The sequence below is a fragment of the Truncatella angustata genome (genome assembly GCF_020726525.1).
Source record: "Truncatella angustata strain MPI-SDFR-AT-0073 chromosome Unknown BKA67scaffold_2, whole genome shotgun sequence".
NCBI classification, from domain to species: Eukaryota; Fungi; Ascomycota; class Sordariomycetes; order Amphisphaeriales; family Sporocadaceae; genus Truncatella; species Truncatella angustata.
This window is the reverse complement of record NW_025763382.1, coordinates 6,695,682-6,714,744: the sequence shown is the minus strand read 5'-3', so window position 1 is coordinate 6,714,744 and position 19,063 is coordinate 6,695,682. Positions and strand designations below refer to the sequence as shown.

General features: G+C 50.8%; 9 protein-coding genes across 9 annotated transcripts; 1 reads left to right on the top strand and 8 right to left on the bottom strand.

Moving 5' to 3' along the window:
- Positions 1 to 411: 411 nt before the first annotated feature.
- Positions 412 to 1,141, bottom strand: BKA67DRAFT_533457 (glycoside hydrolase family 11 protein; the record flags this gene model as incomplete). Its single annotated transcript, XM_046099705.1, has 2 exons — positions 412 to 823; positions 891 to 1,141. 2 exons carry the CDS (start codon positions 1,139 to 1,141, stop codon positions 412 to 414), a joined length of 663 nt encoding a protein of 220 aa, XP_045962534.1.
- Positions 1,142 to 1,742: 601 nt separating this feature from the next.
- BKA67DRAFT_210531 (uncharacterized protein) lies at positions 1,743 to 2,844 on the bottom strand. Its single transcript, XM_046095488.1, has one exon. The coding sequence runs from the start codon at positions 2,734 to 2,736 to the stop codon at positions 1,786 to 1,788; it is 951 nt and encodes a 316-aa protein (XP_045962533.1). The 5' UTR covers positions 2,737 to 2,844; the 3' UTR covers positions 1,743 to 1,785.
- Positions 2,661 to 3,520, bottom strand: BKA67DRAFT_210524 (uncharacterized protein). The gene has a single exon (XM_046095487.1). The coding sequence runs from the start codon at positions 3,269 to 3,271 to the stop codon at positions 2,750 to 2,752; it is 522 nt and encodes a 173-aa protein (XP_045962532.1). The 5' UTR covers positions 3,272 to 3,520; the 3' UTR covers positions 2,661 to 2,749.
- Positions 3,521 to 3,564: 44 nt separating this feature from the next.
- On the bottom strand, positions 3,565 to 6,015 carry BKA67DRAFT_557633 (uncharacterized protein). The gene has a single exon (XM_046102276.1). It carries the CDS (start codon positions 5,785 to 5,787, stop codon positions 3,772 to 3,774), a length of 2,016 nt encoding a protein of 671 aa, XP_045962531.1. The 5' UTR covers positions 5,788 to 6,015; the 3' UTR covers positions 3,565 to 3,771.
- A 1,502-nt stretch (positions 6,016 to 7,517) lies between these two features.
- On the bottom strand, positions 7,518 to 8,377 carry BKA67DRAFT_533454 (uncharacterized protein; the record flags this gene model as incomplete). Its single annotated transcript, XM_046099704.1, has 3 exons — positions 7,518 to 7,724; positions 8,032 to 8,191; positions 8,241 to 8,377. The coding sequence occupies 3 exons, from the start codon at positions 8,375 to 8,377 to the stop codon at positions 7,518 to 7,520; spliced, it is 504 nt and encodes a 167-aa protein (XP_045962530.1).
- Positions 8,378 to 9,511: 1,134 nt separating this feature from the next.
- On the bottom strand, positions 9,512 to 11,373 carry BKA67DRAFT_689452 (peptidase S8/S53 domain-containing protein; the record flags this gene model as incomplete). Its single annotated transcript, XM_046109096.1, has 4 exons — positions 9,512 to 10,227; positions 10,351 to 10,413; positions 10,485 to 10,600; positions 10,736 to 11,373. 4 exons carry the CDS (start codon positions 11,371 to 11,373, stop codon positions 9,647 to 9,649), a joined length of 1,398 nt encoding a protein of 465 aa, XP_045962529.1. The 3' UTR covers positions 9,512 to 9,646.
- A 242-nt stretch (positions 11,374 to 11,615) lies between these two features.
- On the bottom strand, positions 11,616 to 13,720 carry BKA67DRAFT_557627 (major facilitator superfamily domain-containing protein). The gene has a single exon (XM_046102275.1). The coding sequence runs from the start codon at positions 13,544 to 13,546 to the stop codon at positions 11,846 to 11,848; it is 1,701 nt and encodes a 566-aa protein (XP_045962528.1). The 5' UTR covers positions 13,547 to 13,720; the 3' UTR covers positions 11,616 to 11,845.
- Positions 13,699 to 16,050, bottom strand: BKA67DRAFT_557626 (uncharacterized protein). Its single transcript, XM_046102274.1, has 2 exons — positions 15,340 to 16,050; positions 13,699 to 15,295 (listed from the first exon to the last, which is right to left on the bottom strand). The coding sequence occupies exons 1-2, from the start codon at positions 15,569 to 15,571 to the stop codon at positions 13,965 to 13,967; spliced, it is 1,563 nt and encodes a 520-aa protein (XP_045962527.1). The 5' UTR covers positions 15,572 to 16,050; the 3' UTR covers positions 13,699 to 13,964.
- Positions 16,051 to 16,635: 585 nt separating this feature from the next.
- BKA67DRAFT_511833 (ceramide glucosyltransferase) lies at positions 16,636 to 18,276 on the top strand (the record flags this gene model as incomplete). The annotated part of the gene is made up of 2 exons (XM_046097431.1): positions 16,636 to 16,724; positions 16,800 to 18,276. 2 exons carry the CDS (start codon positions 16,636 to 16,638, stop codon positions 18,274 to 18,276), a joined length of 1,566 nt encoding a protein of 521 aa, XP_045962526.1.
- Positions 18,277 to 19,063: the final 787 nt, after the last annotated feature.

Below are 19,063 nucleotides of genomic sequence, written 5' to 3'. Positions count from 1 at the left end.
TAAGTTAGAGAGGGCTAACTGGGAATCAGCCAATCTAGGTAAATGGTAAATTAACCAAACTCGCTATACTGCATCTGGAACTCCTGGTCAACGATAATTTGCTGCGACCTGTAAATTCACTTGACATTTCCTTGGGAGAGTTACTGAAAAGTGACGGATTAATTGTGTATTAACAAATCTAATAGATTCATCACTTGGTCTCAGAAGCATCTTATCAACAGTAAATATTTCTCAATCACACGCCATGGCATTGATTTTGTGGCGTCAAAAATGCTGATATCTACTCAAATGTTTTATTTAAATAGTGTACACGAAAAGAATAGGATAAACTGGGGAAAATTAACCCCATCACTTCCCTTCATGGCCCCTTTAAAAGGCAACCACCTGGTACCTTACCCCCCCTTCCAGAACTCAAGTCGAAAGAGTGTACTGGGAGCTACCGCCGGCGCTACCCCAGCCCTCGGTAGCTAGGACCTGGTAATCCATAGTGCCCAAGTTCAAGCCGAGCTTAGCCCAAGCGTCGAAGTGGTTCTTGGTGGTGACAGTACCGCTGCCGGGGCGGGCAGTGCGACGGTTCGAGATGTACTGAGTGAAGGTGGCAGTGCCGACGATGGAGGGCTGGTTGACCTGGGTGTGCTTCCAGATGTCGTAGACGGAGCCGTCGCTCTCGACCGTGCCGACCTGAGTTCCCTGTGCCGACCCCTTGCCGTCCGAGGTGTACTCCTGGATGTAGTACTCTACCAGCGGATTGCGCGACCATCCGTATATGGAAACGAGCACCGTTCCACTGGAGTGGGTTGTGGAGCCCGAGAAGGTGATGTTTCTACAGGAAAAGATTAACTTAGCACGTTGCGACTAAGACTAAGATGGAAAATGTCGGATTGTTTTACCTGTTAGTGCCGGCGGTCCAGCCCTTGCCAACGACGAAGTCTCCGGCGCCAGAGAAGGAGACCGAGTATCCGTTGTTGCCAGGCGAGAAGTTGACGTTGCCGTTGGTCTTGTAGTTTTGGTTGTAGTTCTGGCGGCGGTCCAGGTCTTGAGGCCCGATCATGAAATCAGGGGCATCAGGGCCAGCAGTGGGTGCGGCGAAGACTCCTGAGAGTGCCGAAATGGCGAGCGCAAGGTGAGTGAAAGCAACCATGATGAATGCAAACCAAGGCGTTTGGAGCTGGAGTACTGTACTGGGAATGGAGCGCGGTATGCAGAACCAAGAAAGCTTGATATGCTTGGCGAAGCTTGGTATTTGTATAGACTTTCTGGTTCCGGATACCCGACATGTTTGATTGGTCGGATAAATGGGATTTAACCGCATGACGAAGTCTATATAGGAAACATGGTATTGCATACTGGTCATAAAAGTTAACTAGCTTTTGGCTCCTTAGCCTCCGTTTCCCAAAACAAATTCAGTGCTAGTTCAGTCAATGTTTCGCATTGAGGAAGAGGTGGGTAGGGCACGGTTCTTGTGTCGATCTTATGACCAAGGAAAGTTTAGAGTTGAGCTTAAGCTCTCGGCTAAAATGGCTAAAACTCTATGTTGCTGATGACCTGGATTGGGTGTGGGGCAATGGGGGTATTCATTATGCCATCAAAGGAATCTCGTGGCAAAAGCCAACAGAACTGGTCAAGCACTTCTGTATTTGTCCATCTGCGCAGGGTCTCGAGGTTACCGCCCTGATTGTACTATATTCGTACGAAGCTGAGTGTTGCTATCAAGTCAGATCTTTTACACGTCATCCAGCCCGAGTGGGCTTCCCTCTCATGAATAGAATGTGGATGCTGAGCGTTTCAGGCTGCTGCATTCTTGTTGCCAGACTTGTCACGAGCGGCCAATCTGGCTCGTACATCTGCGAAGAACTGCCCACCCACGATTTCCGCGTCCAAGGTCGACTTCAGTCTAGTAGGTGCCACAATGGTTCTCTTGTCAAATCCCTCGATGCTGTCATCCTTCTGCCACTCTGCCCAGAATTTCTCAAGCTCTTCCTGGGACTCCTTGCTTTTGTTCTCAGGGTCTGGTTCCCACAACTTTGTCATCGGTTGAGTAATCAATTCGATACCGACAGCCTTATTGGCGACGGAGTCCAGGAACGCAGCGATGCCGATCAAATGCATGGGCTGAATTATAGCACCGCGATTGTCGAATAGGACAACGGTACCGACGTAAATGAGCGGAGTAAGAATCATGTCGCCTGTCACACCTTGCACGAAGGACGTGGCGAGGTCGTTGTACATGTTGATCACGTTGATATCCTTTTTATGCCACTCCTTGTTAGGCTCGTATCTTCGGTAACCCCATTCCAAGCCAAGCTGGAGCGTACGCATGCATACTGACTCCTCGAGAACCATCGTTTGATAACGAGGAATACGAACCTGTTCAGCAGGCACGTCCAAACCGAATTCCCGTAGACGCTTTTGGGTTCCATCACAATACAGGATGACGCCTGGAATTGCGGGACGGCGGTCACGATTGGAATCGACGATACAAGGGTTGGCCGGGTGTTGCTGGTAATAGTCAAGAGCATGGCGGAAGTCTCGAAAATCGACATCGTCGTAGACTGCGACCTCACTAGCATAGCCTTCCATGCAGGATTGTCGCTTCATACCGACGAGAAGTTGGTTGCCGAACCATGTCTTCCTGGTAATAGAAATCGGGTTAGCTGCTGCTGGGAGTCTTGCTGAAACTAGGGTCTGAATGTGATGGGTATTTCTGCAATAGTCCAACCGAATGTGGAGGTACATATGTACAAATTACTTACATGTGGCCAGCCTTGCCAATGTTCATGACGCACTTGTTGAGCGGCGCTTCGGGCAGAACGTTGTGAGAACGCGAGATCACCAAAAGCCCATGTCCAACATCGAGTAAGACGTTATGGAGCTCAGTCATACCCAGAAGGTCTTTGGCGTAATCGCCCAGATACCCCATGTCGCTAAACGAGATGTGACCATTGTTCACGACTACCTGGCGTAGCCATATGAACGCTGGTTTGAACTCGTTTGCCGGGAAGATGATAGCTCGGACATGGTTGGGCGAGGGACGTTTGTCAGAGTTGTAAGATTTCTCATACTCAGAACAAAGCTTCTTGTGGAAGAGGAAGTCTTTCTTCTGGCAGGCAGCAGAACAATATCGAGCAAATCGACAGCGTCCACAGAATGAGCTTGCTGGATTATCGCAGTAGGTGCATCGCGAACGAACAGCATTGTCTTCATCAGGAAGGCCTGCTAGGAGCTTGGCGTTGGCGACATCAGGCGAATTGTTGGCGTCCTTGTCAGCCATGATGAAACTCCACAAGCTCTGTGGGTGAAATGATGTTATTTGTCGGCGATGAGCCTGATGTTGTTTGTCGGCGATGAGCTTGCTGCAAAGTCCGCTGAAGAGAAGCTTAGTATGAATTTAGGCAATCGCTTGCATTGAAGCAAAAAAGAAATGGTACCTCCCTCACACTGACTGCTGTTTAAGAGCCACCCCGAAAACCAAGTATTAAATATCACAATCATGCCTGGACCAAAGTCCTTCAAACGTTAGGCTTTCACAACTCAGGCACCTGCCTGGGTTAAACACAAATTATGTTTGTTATCAGGCAATATATTTATATTGGGCTAGTGATTATGATATCGTCGCAGACAGCGGCGTGAAGAACAGTCTAGAGTGTTGTACACTTGTCTGGGGTTTCCAGAACCTTTTTCTTTGAATGATCGAGTCGTTATTCGTGAATCTTAGTACTTGCATTCAGCCAGGAAGACTGAAGCCTTGCATCCCACCTGTTCTTTCGTACTTTATTTCTCCAATTCCAACACGGGGTCCGGCTGCTGTGAGGTCTCAATATGCGCCATGATCTCCGGTTGTTGCGGAGTTTGTGACTTCGGTGAAATTACCGCGTCGCTCGAGATACCTGTCTCATTTGAGGTCTCAACCTCCTTGGAGCCGCTAGAAACGCCTGGAATGTCTGACTCCTTCAAGCTTTCTGGTTCCTCCGAAGTCTCCAGCTCTCTTGAGATCTCTGGGGTCTTCTCTGACTCTTCCGCTGAATCCTCTCCCACCACGATTTTCTTCTCAGTTTCCGTCTCTATTTCTGGTTCGACTTGCTTTGTGGGTTCCTCCTCAGCTTCCTCAGCAACTTTCTCTCCAATTTCCTCGACTGCTTTTTTGCTGAGTTCTTTCTCAGATTCCATTTCAATTTGCGTCTCAGAGATCCTTTCGGTTTCTTCCTGGGTTTCCTTCTCAACCTCCTTCGGCATTTCTTTCTCTCCACATCGGTTCTCTATCTCTTTCATCAACTCCTTTCTCGACTCCCTATCTGATTCCTCGTCGACTTCCTTTCCTGAGTTGGAGCTAGCGGAACCGGCCTGTGAAGGATGAGAGGGCGTCTCGGCCCCCCCTCTGACTGGTTCCACCGATATAAACTGAGTCGTGACCCGCTGCTTTTTCTGTACATCGGGCTTATCCTTGTCGGCATATCCGCTGACCACAGTTTCCATCTTCTCGCGGAACCCGTCATCATAGTAATTCATAACAGAGGACGCACGATGGCTAGACCGGACTGTGTCTATTGATGTGCGCGGTGTGGCTGAGGTGTTGGCAACAGAAAAAGTGGACTCCAGGCCCACTGATGAGAGGCGACTAGTGGTTGAGTTGGATCTGGTCAATGGAGGCAGACGTGATGCCGGAGCAGCACCTTGCCCCTGCTTTTCGAACATGGCCAGTTTGTCTGAAACGCTTCCTTTCTGCTTCTTGAGAACGCCCATATCCCGGCTGACACTGCTCGAGTTCTTTTCTTCAAGTTCTCTGATCCAAGCTAGTCGGTTTCCGGCTCCTCCACGTGGCGATATCTTACGAACTGAAGGAGCTGTTTGGGATGGAACAGTTGGAGTCAAAGTCTTCAGTGAAGCAAAACGGGAAACAGTGGAAGCCGCAGAGTTTGGCGCCGAGGTGACGGTCTTTTGCCAGGCTTGTATGCGATCCAATGGCGTGGCTGATGCACTTCTCAGCGGCGCAGGCCTCGATTTGACACCTCCATCACTGGAAGACGGAGCTGCTCCCGCGTACATGGAATGTCGGTTATTGTCGTTGAAGGGGTCGTACTCAACTTGCGGCTGGCGCTGAGACGATATAATCTGCTTTGTCGCCGTAGACAGGCCACTATTGCCAAACTGAACAGGTTTCCGACGAAGCTCCTTTGGCACCGCAACGGAGGCGCTGCTCTGGGGACGGTCCTCCTGCCGCGAGCTTTTTGTATCTCTCAGCGGGTCAGTAACAAAGTGCTTAGGTTCGACAGGTCGTCCACGATTTAAAACGCTGCCCTCGGATGGGACGAGGCGTATTGTGGCAACCTCGGCTAGAGGACGAGTGTGTGTGTTAATCTGATTTTCGACCACAGAACCGGGTCGTATACTGTTAGTGCCACGGTTGTGTGAAGAAGATCGTCGAGGCTGTCCGGATTCCAGGATATTGAGAGCAGACATGCTGGCAAACATGGCTGCTATTGGTGTTGTAGTATCCTCCGGGACTGCAGCCGGGGCTTGCTGCTTCTCCTGCTCATGCTCAGACTTCCGTGGCTCTGGTTCCAGCCAACCGTCTGCAAGCTTATATGCCTCTACAGGTTTCAAGTCAACCTCGAGTGGCTTGAAACTCAGAGTGCTCTCCTGAGCAGGAGATTTCTTCTGTCTCTTGAATTTGAAGACAGAGCTCTTCTCATCGGTACTGTCGTCGACTTTCTTGTTCTTCCCCGAGCCACGCCTTGTGACGAGGCCTGACAGCCATGATGGCTTTGTGGTGTCGTGTTTGCCTGCCATGATGGTGGTTCTAGGTCAGCTTTCCTCTGCAGCAAAGGGACCCCTCAACCATGTAACATTGTTCCCAGTATCAGTTTTCTACAAAGAACTGTAACTTGGTCACGATAACTTGGTCGCATATAGCGTTGACTGTGAAATCGCACGACGGCAACAAGGTTGATCAAGACAGGTGGATGTTCAAGGAATACTTAGGGAGGGTCACGTGTTCCGGTTGCATTGAAGTGGCCCCTTAGTTTCATATATTTGAGATGAACGCGACGCGATTCGGAAGTTCGAGCTCGGCGCCGCCGCGAACGATACCCAATCAAGTAGAGACTAATGCCCAGGGGGTGTCAAAACAACAACAGTGCGACAACAACCACCACCAGATCAAGCATTCCAATTCACAGCCATGTTTGAGAAAGCCGTAGGTTCTCCCATTCCATATGTCCCGAGTCATTACTGGGCTTCGTCTTAAGTGGCAATACATCATCTTGCCTTGCATGAATAGCTTTTGTCGCATGCGCTGTTTCGTGAGTTCGTGAAAAAGACCATGTTTTTGGCGGGCCATGCGAGCTCGCAACGCGGTGTGCACTCCGTGCCGATCCATCTAGACTACCATCCATGCGTCCCCAAGGATTGCTTGCTCATCTCAGATGCCCACGAATTAAAAGTAAGGCACATGCAGTCTCATCAAACACCTGCACCACCTACGGCTATTTCGAGCTTGGAAGATGACGGGGCCTTGGTAGATGCACATCAGTTGGTAGAGCATTTCCATCGTCGACCAGTTGTGCGAGTGAGGGGCAATAGCGTCAGTGTACCTGCATTCCAGTGGTGCAGCTTGCAACCAACGCTGAAAAGCAGTACCTGCGCTACCTCGGAACCTTAACCGTTGGCCGGTGGCACACCGTCTGATACCTAACGACCAACAATCCACTTCTAGCTTCTTGGGGCAGTCCATGTGATCAATATTTTCGTTACCGAGTTTCTTTGCACCCAACATTTTGAAGCAGCACTGGCTGTTAGACTGTCAATGCATCTCAAACTGACCATTGTGGAAAGCAGCAAATCACCAACAGATCTCATCGTGGAGTCGAGGTGATTACCAACCCCGCTATTCTGCCTGGCAACGTGGGGTCAGTATTTCCAGGGGTTTCCATTTCACCAACGAATCCACAGGTACTCAACGGCTGCAGATTTGCAATGTCGAATCGATCGGACAGCATCTTCACAAGCCGTGACGGCTCACTTGAGCACGAGCACGACGAAACGGCAGCCAATTTTGCCCATCACAATGGTCCACCACATTTCCCCTTACGAGAGGAACGCAATCACCGTCCAATGTTATTGAAGTCATTCTAGCTCTCTATCATTTCATCTCGGTATTGCCATTAGTACCAGCTCAGGTCCGATCGACTCCAATGTCCGAAGGCCAAGCATGAGCAAATCATGTATGCATTCCTCAAAAAGCCTGGTCCATCGTGCCGAAAATGAATGTGTCATCGTCTTGCTGGAATGCACCCTGAAGCTCGTGAGGCGTTTTGACGTTCTCCAAGATTGTTGCCTTGTGCAATCTCATGCCGCCTCCACTTCTTCCGGAAGGCTTTGAAACCTTCCATATTGGCACGGCTACCTTCCAGTCCCCACATATGGTGACTACCATTCGTCGGGTCCATCTCTCCCATCCTAAACGCCATGTTTTGAGGCGGCTTCCCAATAATCCTTTATTGCCATTGCATGTACAGGCTTCAGTGGTGTACCACGTTCATTAAGATGGTCAGAATACCGCAGCCGATGATAGATCGCATGGCGGGACCGTTCTGTTCAGTCACGCTATGCACTCGGGAGGAGTTTGCCAAAGAAGCTTCATCGTTGCTTCGTCGTCGATAACCAGTTCTGCATGGTTGGTTTACGCAGCGGTCTGGACCGCCGACACATGGATTGCGTGAATGAAACTGGTCGTAGTCCAGTGCATGATGGAAATCACGAAAGTTGACGCCAGTGCATGTACCACCCATTCAAGGTGGTAGGTTTCTTGCTCGCCATAACAACATGTTGCCATACCAGAGCTTCCGTTAGGTAGGCTTGCCGCAGGCGAATATTGCCTTGTTGATTGAAAACGGTCAAGGGAACAAGCTCAGGGCCCATTGATCGGGTAATAACTGTGAAAGCCCCTCGATTGTACTGTTGATTAGCTCAGAGCGGTCGTTGTGATTTCGGCTACTTAGAGGCAAGGTTTGCTGGCATTTCCAAGGAACTGACCGAGTAGTGTGTAGGCCATGTCTCGCTCGTGGCTTGCTTAACCTGAATGTGTTTGATCTGGCCATTGAAAAACAAGAAATTTGACCGGACATGATTCTGTAATGGGCGCTTGCTGTTCATATGCTCGGGGTATTGGCGGCATAGGAGATTGTGGAAATACCTACAAAAGAGTTAGATTGAAATACGAGTAAGGCTTTCTTTCGACTTACCAAACCTTCTGCTGGTAGTCACGGGAGCAGTGTAAGGCAGCGCGACAGCCGGCACATATTTTTGCAGCAAGTTTCTCACAGTAGTTGCACAACCGGCGGATAGCACATGCCTGTCCAGGTGTGCTGACAGAAAGCATTTTGGCGACACTTAGATGGTGACTCCGAAAAGAAATGAGTCTCCGCTGACTTCGTTGGATCGTCCATTTCAGCAGTAGCCGAGATGACTGAAAGGTGTATGGGGCAGATATACAGTGAAATAGATGTTGAAAAGTGTGAAATGGTGGTCGACTCGAGGCTGATCAGTGAGGATCGAGTTGCAGAGAAAATGAAGTGTGCCAGTAATATGAATTGTAAAAATACAATTGGCTATTTGTCTTTTTAGATTCATTTGCAGGGAACCGCACCTGCGAAGGGAAGTATTCGTCAACGTGTCAGCTTGAGCATTTGCATAGCTATTATCTGTTAGACACTACTACAATCACACAAATCCCAATCGAGGCCATTGATGCTAGATACAACGTTGCGATTTTCCGTGTTTGATGGTAGCCGAGCATCTCAACAATGCTTAGTCAACATGCCGCCTTAGGAAGTCCGGAACAATGGCTTTTGCAAATAGCAACCTCAACAGGGTTGCAACACCAGAGTTTAGTGTCAGGCCGATTAATTCTTATTTAACTTCAACAGGACAGAGTCTTCGACGTCTAAGCCTAGACCACTGCCGGAAAGAAATCTCCTTCACTGCCAACATGTGTTCCCGCCGCGACATGAGCCCAAGGCTCTACGACGCAACACTCACTCAGCAGCAGCGTCTGCGTTTGACTTTCGACAAGCGCTTTTTTGGCATCCTACACAAGATTCTTGACCGAACAGCCAACGCACGAATCACCAAGCGCAAAAGCAAGCAGAGCAAGGGTGGAATTCTACAAGTTCGACTTATGCTATGAACAGCAGTCTCTCTTTCATCGTCGACTTGACGCACACCTCTTCACACGTCGTTATTCGGGCCAGAAAGTGGTTAGAGATGGGTGAGGTCTGGTCGAACCGCCTGGAGTCATCCACAGCCTGGAGTATTGGTATGGAGATGGAGGAGTTACTTAGCCAATATCAGGGAAGTTTTCGCAGATTGTGATGTTTTGGGGATCATTGGCTCATAGATAAACCTCTATATTATGAAATACCTAGCATTATTGTCCTCCAAGATATTATCCCAGATTTCATCTGACTAACGATTGCTTTGAGAATTATTAGTTCAATGATGAGAAGCTATCTCAGCTCCCTAGCGTCACATATTCTCCCAGAATTCTCCTAGTGTCACAGTCCATTAACTATATTGTATCTATGCGAGCACGGTCAACTTATAGACCTGCCAAGTTGCATCTGGCGATCCGCGTGGAGCCATGTTTGGCTCAAACCTCATACCACGGAAGGGAGCGGCGGATGCTTCTAGTTCCACGAGTCTTCGAGGTCGGCCGGAAACGAACTGTCCCATTGTCGAACTTCGGCTCACCATCCGTGAAGGTATACAAGATCTTCCTGGTGGTGTTCGTCCCGATATCGTGCGCCACCTCGTTGGGGGACAAGCGGAGCCTGTCGCAGACGACACTACTGTCCCACTTGTAGGTCGATAGGAGGACAGCCGCGGCGCCGGCGACGTGCGGTGACGCCATCGACGTGCCCGACTTCTTGACGAACCTCGCGGTGGCGCCAAAGTCTGCGGAGCTGATGTCCGTGGCCGGTGCCAGGATGTCTATTCCGTTGCCCCAGTTCGTCCTTGCCCACAGGTCGGAATTCCGGTCCACACCGCCGACAGTGCACGCCGATGGCTCTGCCGCCGGCGAGTACCCGCTCACGTTGTGGTTGTCGTTGCCGGCGGCGAGGGAGAAGAATGCGCCCAGCTCCACGGCCTTCTTGACGGCGTCCATAGAGGCATCTCGGTCGTTGAGTCTCCACCCGCCCGCTGAAAGGTTGATCACGGTGCGGTTCTGCGCTACAGCGGATGACACAGCGGTTAGTGGTCGTTCGGCCGACTTTGGTGCATTCCCTTCCTACACAAAAAGAAGAAGAAGAAGAAGAAGAAGAAATGAAAAGGGGAGACTGGAGCAAGGCTTACCTCTTTTGAGCGTCATAGAGTTTACTGCCCACTCGATAGCCTTGACGGTGTTGGACGCTGGGGCTAGTTGAAACGCGAGGTCAGTATTTTGCGCGCAAGACGTTTTGCCCTGAAATGTTGAACTGGGTACGTACAGCTATAAGAGCAGAACGCCCGGATAGATATGATATTGGCCTTTCTGGCCACACCGCGGGTGGCGCCGGCGGCGATAGCAGCGACATGCGTTCCGTGCCCTTCGCTGTCTCCAGCACTATCTCAAATTTAGCACAAAGAAAGAAATGGGAGGGGGGATTTTCAAGGTGATGATCAGACCGACAGAGAAGGCATGACCTTATCCATCACAAGACCGAGCTCCCTGTCGACCCATGCCTCAGCTTGCACTTACCCATATCCTCTATCTCCCTCAAGAGCGCAGGCACTGTATTCATGTGTCAAGCGTCCCTCGAACTCGGTATGGTTGTTTATGCCAGTATCGATGATGTAGATATCGATGCCGGCGCCGCAGCTTCCTGTGCACGTGTACTCCGGGTTACTGGCCTCTTTGAGGCGCTTGGGATGCGAGATCATATCCAGATTCCAGTAGGCGTTGCCCGGTTGCTTCTCGTCGCCAGGTTCGAATGACTCGGTTTCTTTGCCGTTAGTTCTGTCTTCGGCGAGATGAATCCATCTGTCAGGTTCGACCCTCTTGACCCACTCATGTTCGCCCATGGCCTCGACGGCGTCGGCTGGGCCATCGAGCGAGAGACCTCTGAAGGCGCCGGCAGCCATGTCGTAGACATGGTTGACCTTGAAAGTGCCGTCCTCTGAGCGCTTGTGGATATGCTGCTGAAAGCGGGTGAAGACGTGGTCGGGAACATTGTCCTTGAACGTGACAATCCACTTCCCAGGAATGATACCACGATCTTCAGGGGAGGCTTCATGGTCTTCATGGGGCGGTGTCTTTTCATGGGGTTTTTTCATCACAGCTGCCACGAGGGTAGTGTACGCTAGCCCTGTGGCGATGGTGCGGACTATATTCCACATGATGGAGCAGATGGGGAACGTGTTCGTATGTATGGGTCTAGGAGGACGTAACAGCTTCGCATGTTTCAGAGGAGTTATCAATGTAATGAGCAGACTACTCGCCTTCAGAACCGCTATGCTAGAAGAAAAAGGAATCCTGACCAGAAAGACGATGGTTGGGCTTCTTATACTCAAGGGGTTGGACAGAACGGTGGTCTTGGGCATAACTAGTCCAAAGACCCATGAACGCGAGGCAGCCGGAACGGTGCTATTCATTATATATTCAATAGCCATCTGTATTGCTCTGCTGGTTACATTACCTCAACCGCGGAAGTGTGAAAGCTTGGGTTTTGAGACCCTGGTGGTAGTAAGAAATTTTGACATTGAGAAACGCGAGTCGACATATTGCCCAAGATCCAAAACATGCAAAGCATCACACCTTGTCTATGTGTTCCATGTTTTGACACTCACGCTTACATACTCTTTCTAAACGTTATCTCGACACCTGCTCCTCAGCTGCCGCCTCGGCTTGTGTTATGGCCTCTCTAGTGCCATCATTTGGATAATCCTTTTCACTGGCCGCTGGTAAATGCCTCGTCGCAAGCGTGAAGCCCGCAGCAATAAGCACGATAACGACCCAGACAAGGTAGCCCCACAGGGCCTGCGTGCGCACACCCACGGCAAAGATGCTCGTGAACAGGGCAGGCGAGAAGCTTCGCAGCGCGCTAGTGCCCGTCAAGGCTAGGGCGTTCAAGGTGCCCAGCACTGCAGGCGAGGGGGACACGTCGTTGAGCATCAGCTGGACGCCCGTGAAGGCCATGCTGATACCCGGCGCGAGGAGCATGAAGATGGGCACCACAACCCAGAACGAGGTCGCGGCGCCCGAGCGCAAAACCGCGCTGAGGATCGGGTTGCATGCCATGGCGATGGGGTAGGCGATGCCGCAGAGCCGCATCACGCCGTTCGTGCCCAGGCGGTGTTGTAACGGCGGGAAGAAGACCAGGAGCCATACGGCCTGCGAGAATCCGGTCAGACCCATGAACAGGCTGATCTGGATCGGGGTGAACCCAAAACCGCCAAGTGGGATGGGAGTGAACCAAAAGACGGGTATGATTGCGGTATAGGCAATGGCGAGGAGCATTGCGTGACCGTACACGTATAAGACCATGGCAACACCGGGCGACTTCAAAAGCTCCCGTGAGCTCATCTTCCTTGGTTGGGATACCTCTGCATGACCGCTTTCGGCGCTGCCTCCGGGCTTCTTCTTCAGAGTTTCCTCCACGAAGAAGGCGCTCGTGAGCACTGCTGTCAACCCAACGATACCGACCGCAAAACTTGGCAGGGCATAAGGGTATTCCTTGAAAAAGGCCACATTGCCAAACACATTCGGATATTGGTTTGCAGGGTCCGCCAACGCTCCACCAATCAAGGGTCCAAACAAGATACCCAAGTTACCTGCAAACGCAAACCATGAAAAACTTCTCGCCTGCGTCTTTGCCGTGCTATGCTCCGAGATCATCGTCCTGATCGTAACGATAGTGCCCGCGAAAACGCCCGCCAAGCATCTGAATAAGATCATCTGCCACAGATTCTTTGCCATACCAAAAATACCTGTCGAGATGGTCACGCCGACCAAGCTTAATACCAGGACGGGCTTGCGACCCACTCTGTCCGATGCCTTTCCCCAGAGCATCATGACCGACATCTGCGTGAGACTGAACAGCGACTCGATCAGGCCCGAGTAGAAGCCCACATCCGTGGCAGGTAGATCGACATTCTGCTGAAGCATCTGGTTGATGTACGGGAATATGGAAAAGAACGCGATGGGTTCGACCAGCCGCGCGTAGCAGAGTAGAATGATCTGTGTCTTAGCCAATGGCTTTTCTCCTCCCTGAGAACTGCTGCCCGGTGCCGTTGCATCACCGTGGGTAGGTGATGCGACTAGAGCCTCTGCTACATCTGAATCCTGGTACAGCGCCAAGGATGATGATGCCAGCAAACGCGTGGTCTCACTTGCGCCTTGACTGTACGTCTCTTTGTTGGAAGCCATGATGTACTCCCTCCCGCCAGAGTATAGTCTCAAGTGCAAACAAAATTCAACGCGAAACTTGTGAAGCACAACGATGGTGACGGAACAAAGACCAAAAGAAACCAAACCCCCCAAAAAAAAGCTGCAAGGAAGATCGCGTATCATGGCGTAAGCGCTTCGGTACCTGAGCCGGGATCCATGTTGACTAGCGTCGGCTACGGTACGGGATGTGGCTTTGCATTGCCGTGCATAACTCTAGCAACTTCAAGACATAGCGTTATCAAATGTGGAATCATCAACAAACCGTCGACTAATTTGGTCTTCGAATCAAAATCAAACGTAACAATGGTCATGTCCAAGTGGGTAAATTGGCTCAGACCTCGTACGGGAGAATAACGGAATACTCTTTGTGCAATTAGATTTCAACTGTATATTACGTCCACCATGGCTAGGAACATCAGAAACTACCCATTCTCCGCAGTACTGTACATATTGATAATACAATTGATTCGCCTATGAGTTTTGTCTACGTCGAACCAAAACGCCGGTGATGCATGTGTTTGTTCGTGGATACAGTAAGTGTTCAGTCCCTGTTGCGGTTGATAAGCCACCGCTTCACCATCACTTCCCTGATCTTATATTGCTTCAGAAGAGAAGGTATGTCTGAAGACGCTTCACTTGGCGCTGGGATATCGACATAAACCAACACGAGCGTCTTCAGCGCAGTACTCTGTACTCTGTTGACGAGATGCAGCCAATGCCACGACTTGTCCGTAGTGTCGAGACCTTGCGCCTTCCAGTAAGGGTCAGAGTATGATGGGAGGACGATAATTGCAAACTCCGCATGACTGAATGCTGGACCACGATGGTACAGTAACCAGTCACATCCGAATTTGATACCCGGCCGCGTGACCCATCCTAATGATCGGAAATGGTGATATACAGCGTAATGCATGAGGAATGGGTCGTCTGGTCTGAGATTGGCGGGACGAGGCGGGAAGTAAGAGTACTCCCGACCAAGCCTGAGCAAAGACTCGACAGATAGTAGGCTCCCATCGGCTTCGTCTCTGACCTGGAGCACACCCAGACCAAAACTGAGCCAGAAGGCTTCCTCGAGCGTGAGCTGCAAATGCTCCTTGTCAGTGAGTTCCTCGCTGGCTTCTGGCTCGATGGGGATCACATCTTCTGGGACTGGTTCAAGAGTTGCAGGTTCCAGAGTCAAACTCAGGCTCGAGTCTCGAGTAAATTCAGCGAGTCCATTAGTGAGAATGCCATCCGGCGCCTTGCCGTTGCCGTTGACCATCATAGTCTGGCTGGGACTCGGTGGATCGAAAAGTTGGAATGTGGTTGATTCTACTTTGGGGGAAAAGCGAACGCTCTTGCGTCGCTTGAGAGGCTGGCGCTCCGATGAAGAATCCCCAGCAGCAGGGACAGGGTTGTCCTGAGGCGTGACTGGTCTCTGAACGTGTCCGTTCTGATAAGAGTTTGCTACACCAGTAGAATCGATTGTATCACCAGCATCAGGAGCTTCCACATCACCGTTTACTGCCCCAGTCAGAGCCGCGATACTGCCGTAGACCAAGACGTCTAGATCGCGCTGGGAGTTTGGCATAGCCAATATCTCTAGAGGTCCGACAGGAGCGACTCTGGCTTCATCATGTCGGGTTCTGTGAATTGCTTCCTGTTCTTTTCTGGCACGTGCCCATTTCATTTCTATGCGCTCTTGGCGTCTTTGATTCGTGAAGACCTCTGCGACGTGATCGCTATGAGCACCCTTTCGGGCCTGCTCGCGCTTCAACCAGTTCGGCTCGCTTCGACTGAGGTGACCCTTACCATAGAAGCCCTGTTCCCAGAGACCTCGTATTGACTTTGGGTCTTTAATCAAGACAGACCTAGTACTTGGTGACCAGACACCTTCGTAGACGACAGCCGGCTCCCTCGGGGGGAGAGGACTTGACGAATCCATGCGTATGCAACATGGGCCAGGGAAAGCGGGTTACTCGGGTGGAAGTATGGCAGTGGGAATGTGCGAATGGGCACAGGTAGCTCATGGATCTTCCAAAGCGGCACTTCTCGCCGAGCAGGGGGTACGACCGTGGCCGATGGATCTGGGGTAGACGGTGCTTGCTCGGCGACCGGTTTTGGTGGTGTCATTGCCCCATTTTGATTTGGTAGCTGCGTGTCTGCCATTACGGACGTTCAGCCCGGTCTGTTGTTGCGTCAGTAGGCTGCAGGAAGCTATAAACGTGTGCTCCAAAGGAGGAGATAGGAAAGTAATAAATCTCTTGCAGAATACTGTCGCTCAGATACCGTTGTAGTCTATTAGGTACACTCATCGAGAGGTTTGACGCCCTCTGTGTTCCAGTTGGAAAAAAAAAGTTCTGTCATCACCGCGACGTAGGTGTGAGGGGTGAAACTCACAAAGTACAGAGAAACGTGCAAGCCTGACGAGAGGGCATATGAGATATGAAGTACTTACTCAGATGAGGGATATTCTTCCCGTTGCCACCGGGAATAGTTGCTTGACCAGGCCATCCAATTGGTCTCAGCAAAGCTCAGTCACAACCAGCATTTCTCATGGCCAGTTGCATGGAGATGGGAAGAGAAAATGCAATGGAAAAGCTCGGAATGACTTGCAGCTCAAAAAAAATAGTTGAAGCGAATTTTCTGCCAATGGGGCCCATGCGCTTGCCCTGGAGAAAAAGCGCGCCGGCAAATCTCGGTGAGCTCAGAGAATGGCCCAAGCGTCTAAAAGAAGCTCAAGTCATCCGAGCAGCTGAGAGCAGCTGTTCCTGTACCAAATGTCAGCTCGCAACTGAACGCGTGACTCTTCATTCCAACGTGCCGCAAGCCATCGGTCGCGGTGTCGGTCTTTCAGGCGCAACTAGCCGCAACAAGCTACAGCTACAGCTGCTCAAATCAAATCCACTGGTCAATCCGCTGGCTTGGTAAGAAATTCGGTTATGCATCCGCCGAGACTCCGCTCATGCTGATGGAGCCCACTTAATGATTGTTGTCAAGCGACAATAAACATGCTGCCCTATATGACGATCGCAGCAATTGCTGCTGCGGGCTTTTGAGGCTATTGCGCTACTTCGTAGTTGCCTTTGTTTACACAGAGTTGCATCTAATTTTGACACCGCTTACCGAAGTCGAAGTAGGTACCTCGAGGTGATCTTCAGCACCCAGCAGAGTCTTCATCCAAAGTCCCTCGTTTTCTATCCCGCTGTATCCCAATACCGCGCAATGTCGAGATGATTCCTGCAAGTCAAGCAGTTGGTTACGCTTGGCTGTGTTGGGGCTCGTTTGTCTTATTTGTACAGAGCGTTGGCACCTTTGGCATGTTAGTACACCGTTGGCCTGCCTCGACTATGATGTGAACATCTCTCTATCCCGTCGCTTGGCTTACCATCCCTAGTTTCAAGAACTTCTCTTCCGTTCCTAAGAAAGCGACATCACCCTCACTCAAAGATGACCATGTACCTCATGTCACTATTATCCGACCGGCCAAGGGCTTAGAACCATATCTATACGAATGTCTAAAGTCCACTTTCCAGCAGACCTACCCACTGGGAAAGTTCACAATATACTTCTGCGTCTCCTCTAAAGATGATGCCGCGTATTCCGTTATGCGTCGAGTCATCGACGAATTCCCAGCCCATGACGCCCGATTGTTCATCGAGGAGGAAGACCCGTTGCTGACCGGACGCCGTGGTACGATCGATAACATGGGACCGAACCCCAAGATCCGCAACCTCAGCAACGCGTACAGAGAGGCTAAAGGAGACATTGTCTGGATTTCTGACTGCAATGTCTGGTTGTCGAAAAACGCCGCCGGGCATATGGTCGACCACCTCTGCGGCTATGGCCCGGATGGTGGGCGAAAGAAGCCATGCAAGCTGGTACATCAACTTCCCATTGTTGTGGACACTGTCTCGTCCCTCCCGCGCAACAGCAGTGAGACCCAGGCCCTCCTATCTGGCTCTCAAGATATCACCATGCAACACGAGGTCGACAGATCAATCAGGGCACAGGGTGGAGGCCGGCTTGACGAAATGTTCATGTCTACCACCCATGCCAAGTTCTACGCTGCAATCAACATTCTAGGTGTTGCCCCTTGCGTCGTTGGTAAGAGTACCATGTTTCGCAAGTCGCAACTAGACAAAGCAACCGACCCTGCACAAAATCCAGTTATTGCTGCGTCAGCTACTCGACGGCCTACTGGTTTGGACTACTTTTCTCACTTCATTTGTGAGGATCATCTGATTGGAGATCTCCTGTGGAAGACGGACTTCCCTGGACATAAGAATCATAGGCTCAACTGGGGCGACCTCGTTGTCCAGCCTGTGGCTGGCATGTCGGTTACAGCCTACGCCGCTCGTCGTGTTCGATGGCTTCGAGCGCGTAAATGGACGGTCTTGCTGGCCACTCTTGTGGAACCCGGTATAGAATCCCTGCTTTGTTGCTTCTATCTATCCTTCGCTATCACGACTGTCCCGTGGTTTCATGAACACCTTGGCATTGCTCAAACCTGGGGCTCAATGTTGAGAGGCTGGGGCATAGGCGTCACCGTATGGATGGTCCTCGACAGATTCATTTCCAACCGATTACATGCCGGCTATAGCATTGACATTGACGAGGACACGCCCGCCTTCGCCCAAGGCGCCAAGCGTGGAGGCGCTGAACGGCGACCTTTTGGCCAATGGCTTCTTGCTTGGATCGGACGGGAAGTACTCGCATTGCCCATATGGACCTGGGCTGTCCTCCTTGGCACCACTGTAAACTGGAAAGGAAAAGAATTTCAAGTGAAGTCTGACATGAGTGTTGTTGCGGTCGACGAAGACCGCCATACTGCAAATACCGTTGTTGACCATGCAACACCCAAGATAGACTAAAGAAATGAAAATAAATTGCAGCAGACAATCAACTTTCACTGCATAGAGAGTCGATGGCTTTGAGTCGGCTCTCGCACTTGATCCATTGCTACATTGCTTCATTACTGCCGTGCCTTGCTGGTATGCACCGACAAGCAGGCACATATGGGGATAGCCAGTCAGGTGCTTTGGAAAATTGTGGGTGGGCAACACCGGCGGGTTGCCATCGATCTTCGATTCTCTCACAGATCTGGTGTTCATACGTTCAACGACGAACAAGCATACTCCGATTCTCTGCATCTGAATGCGGTAAGCATGGTCGACTTGGTTACAGATGGAATGAATCGGATTATCTAAAACCGAGCGATATAGCAACATCTCTTATTCCACCCCGTATCACTATCCTGACCACATCGCACACGATCCCTTACCACTATTATAAGTATGGCTCTCACCCTTACACAACCTGGAAATGAGGAACGACTTGGACTGCGATGTTCGGGTCGTAGCGAACATGGCCGCCAACAATTGAAGTAGCCATGCTCCAACGAGTGAGGCCAATGACGTCTGGGGACGCTTTTGGTATGATTTATGCCGTGCGGAAAGATCTAGGGAACACTGCATCAACCCATTCTGCGGCACTTGCGCAATCTGCTGCCAAACAATATAAATACGAAAAGATCCCGGCTCTCGCGCACTTGTCGAGCTATGATTACTTATGAAGTGGACAGCGTAGGCTTTTGTGGTGCTATTGGGATTCCATGTCACTTGCGACTCGTCCCAGCTTATGGAAAAACATGCAGGGAAC

Bases quoted from the DNA above. Each gene is read 5' to 3' on its own strand.
- BKA67DRAFT_210531 (XM_046095488.1), bottom strand. From the start codon at position 2,736: ATGTACCTCCACATTCGGTTGGACTATTGCAGAAATACCCATCACATT.
- BKA67DRAFT_210524 (XM_046095487.1), bottom strand. From the start codon at position 3,271: ATGGCTGACAAGGACGCCAACAATTCGCCTGATGTCGCCAACGCCAAG.
- BKA67DRAFT_557633 (XM_046102276.1), bottom strand. From the start codon at position 5,787: ATGGCAGGCAAACACGACACCACAAAGCCATCATGGCTGTCAGGCCTC.
- BKA67DRAFT_557627 (XM_046102275.1), bottom strand. From the start codon at position 13,546: ATGATACGCGATCTTCCTTGCAGCTTTTTTTTGGGGGGTTTGGTTTCT.
- BKA67DRAFT_557626 (XM_046102274.1), bottom strand. From the start codon at position 15,571: ATGGCAGACACGCAGCTACCAAATCAAAATGGGGCAATGACACCACCA. The intron at 15,296-15,339 runs GTCAAGTCCTCT...TCGTCTACGAAG, and splicing joins TGTTGCATACGCATGGATTC to GTGTCTGGTCACCAAGTACT.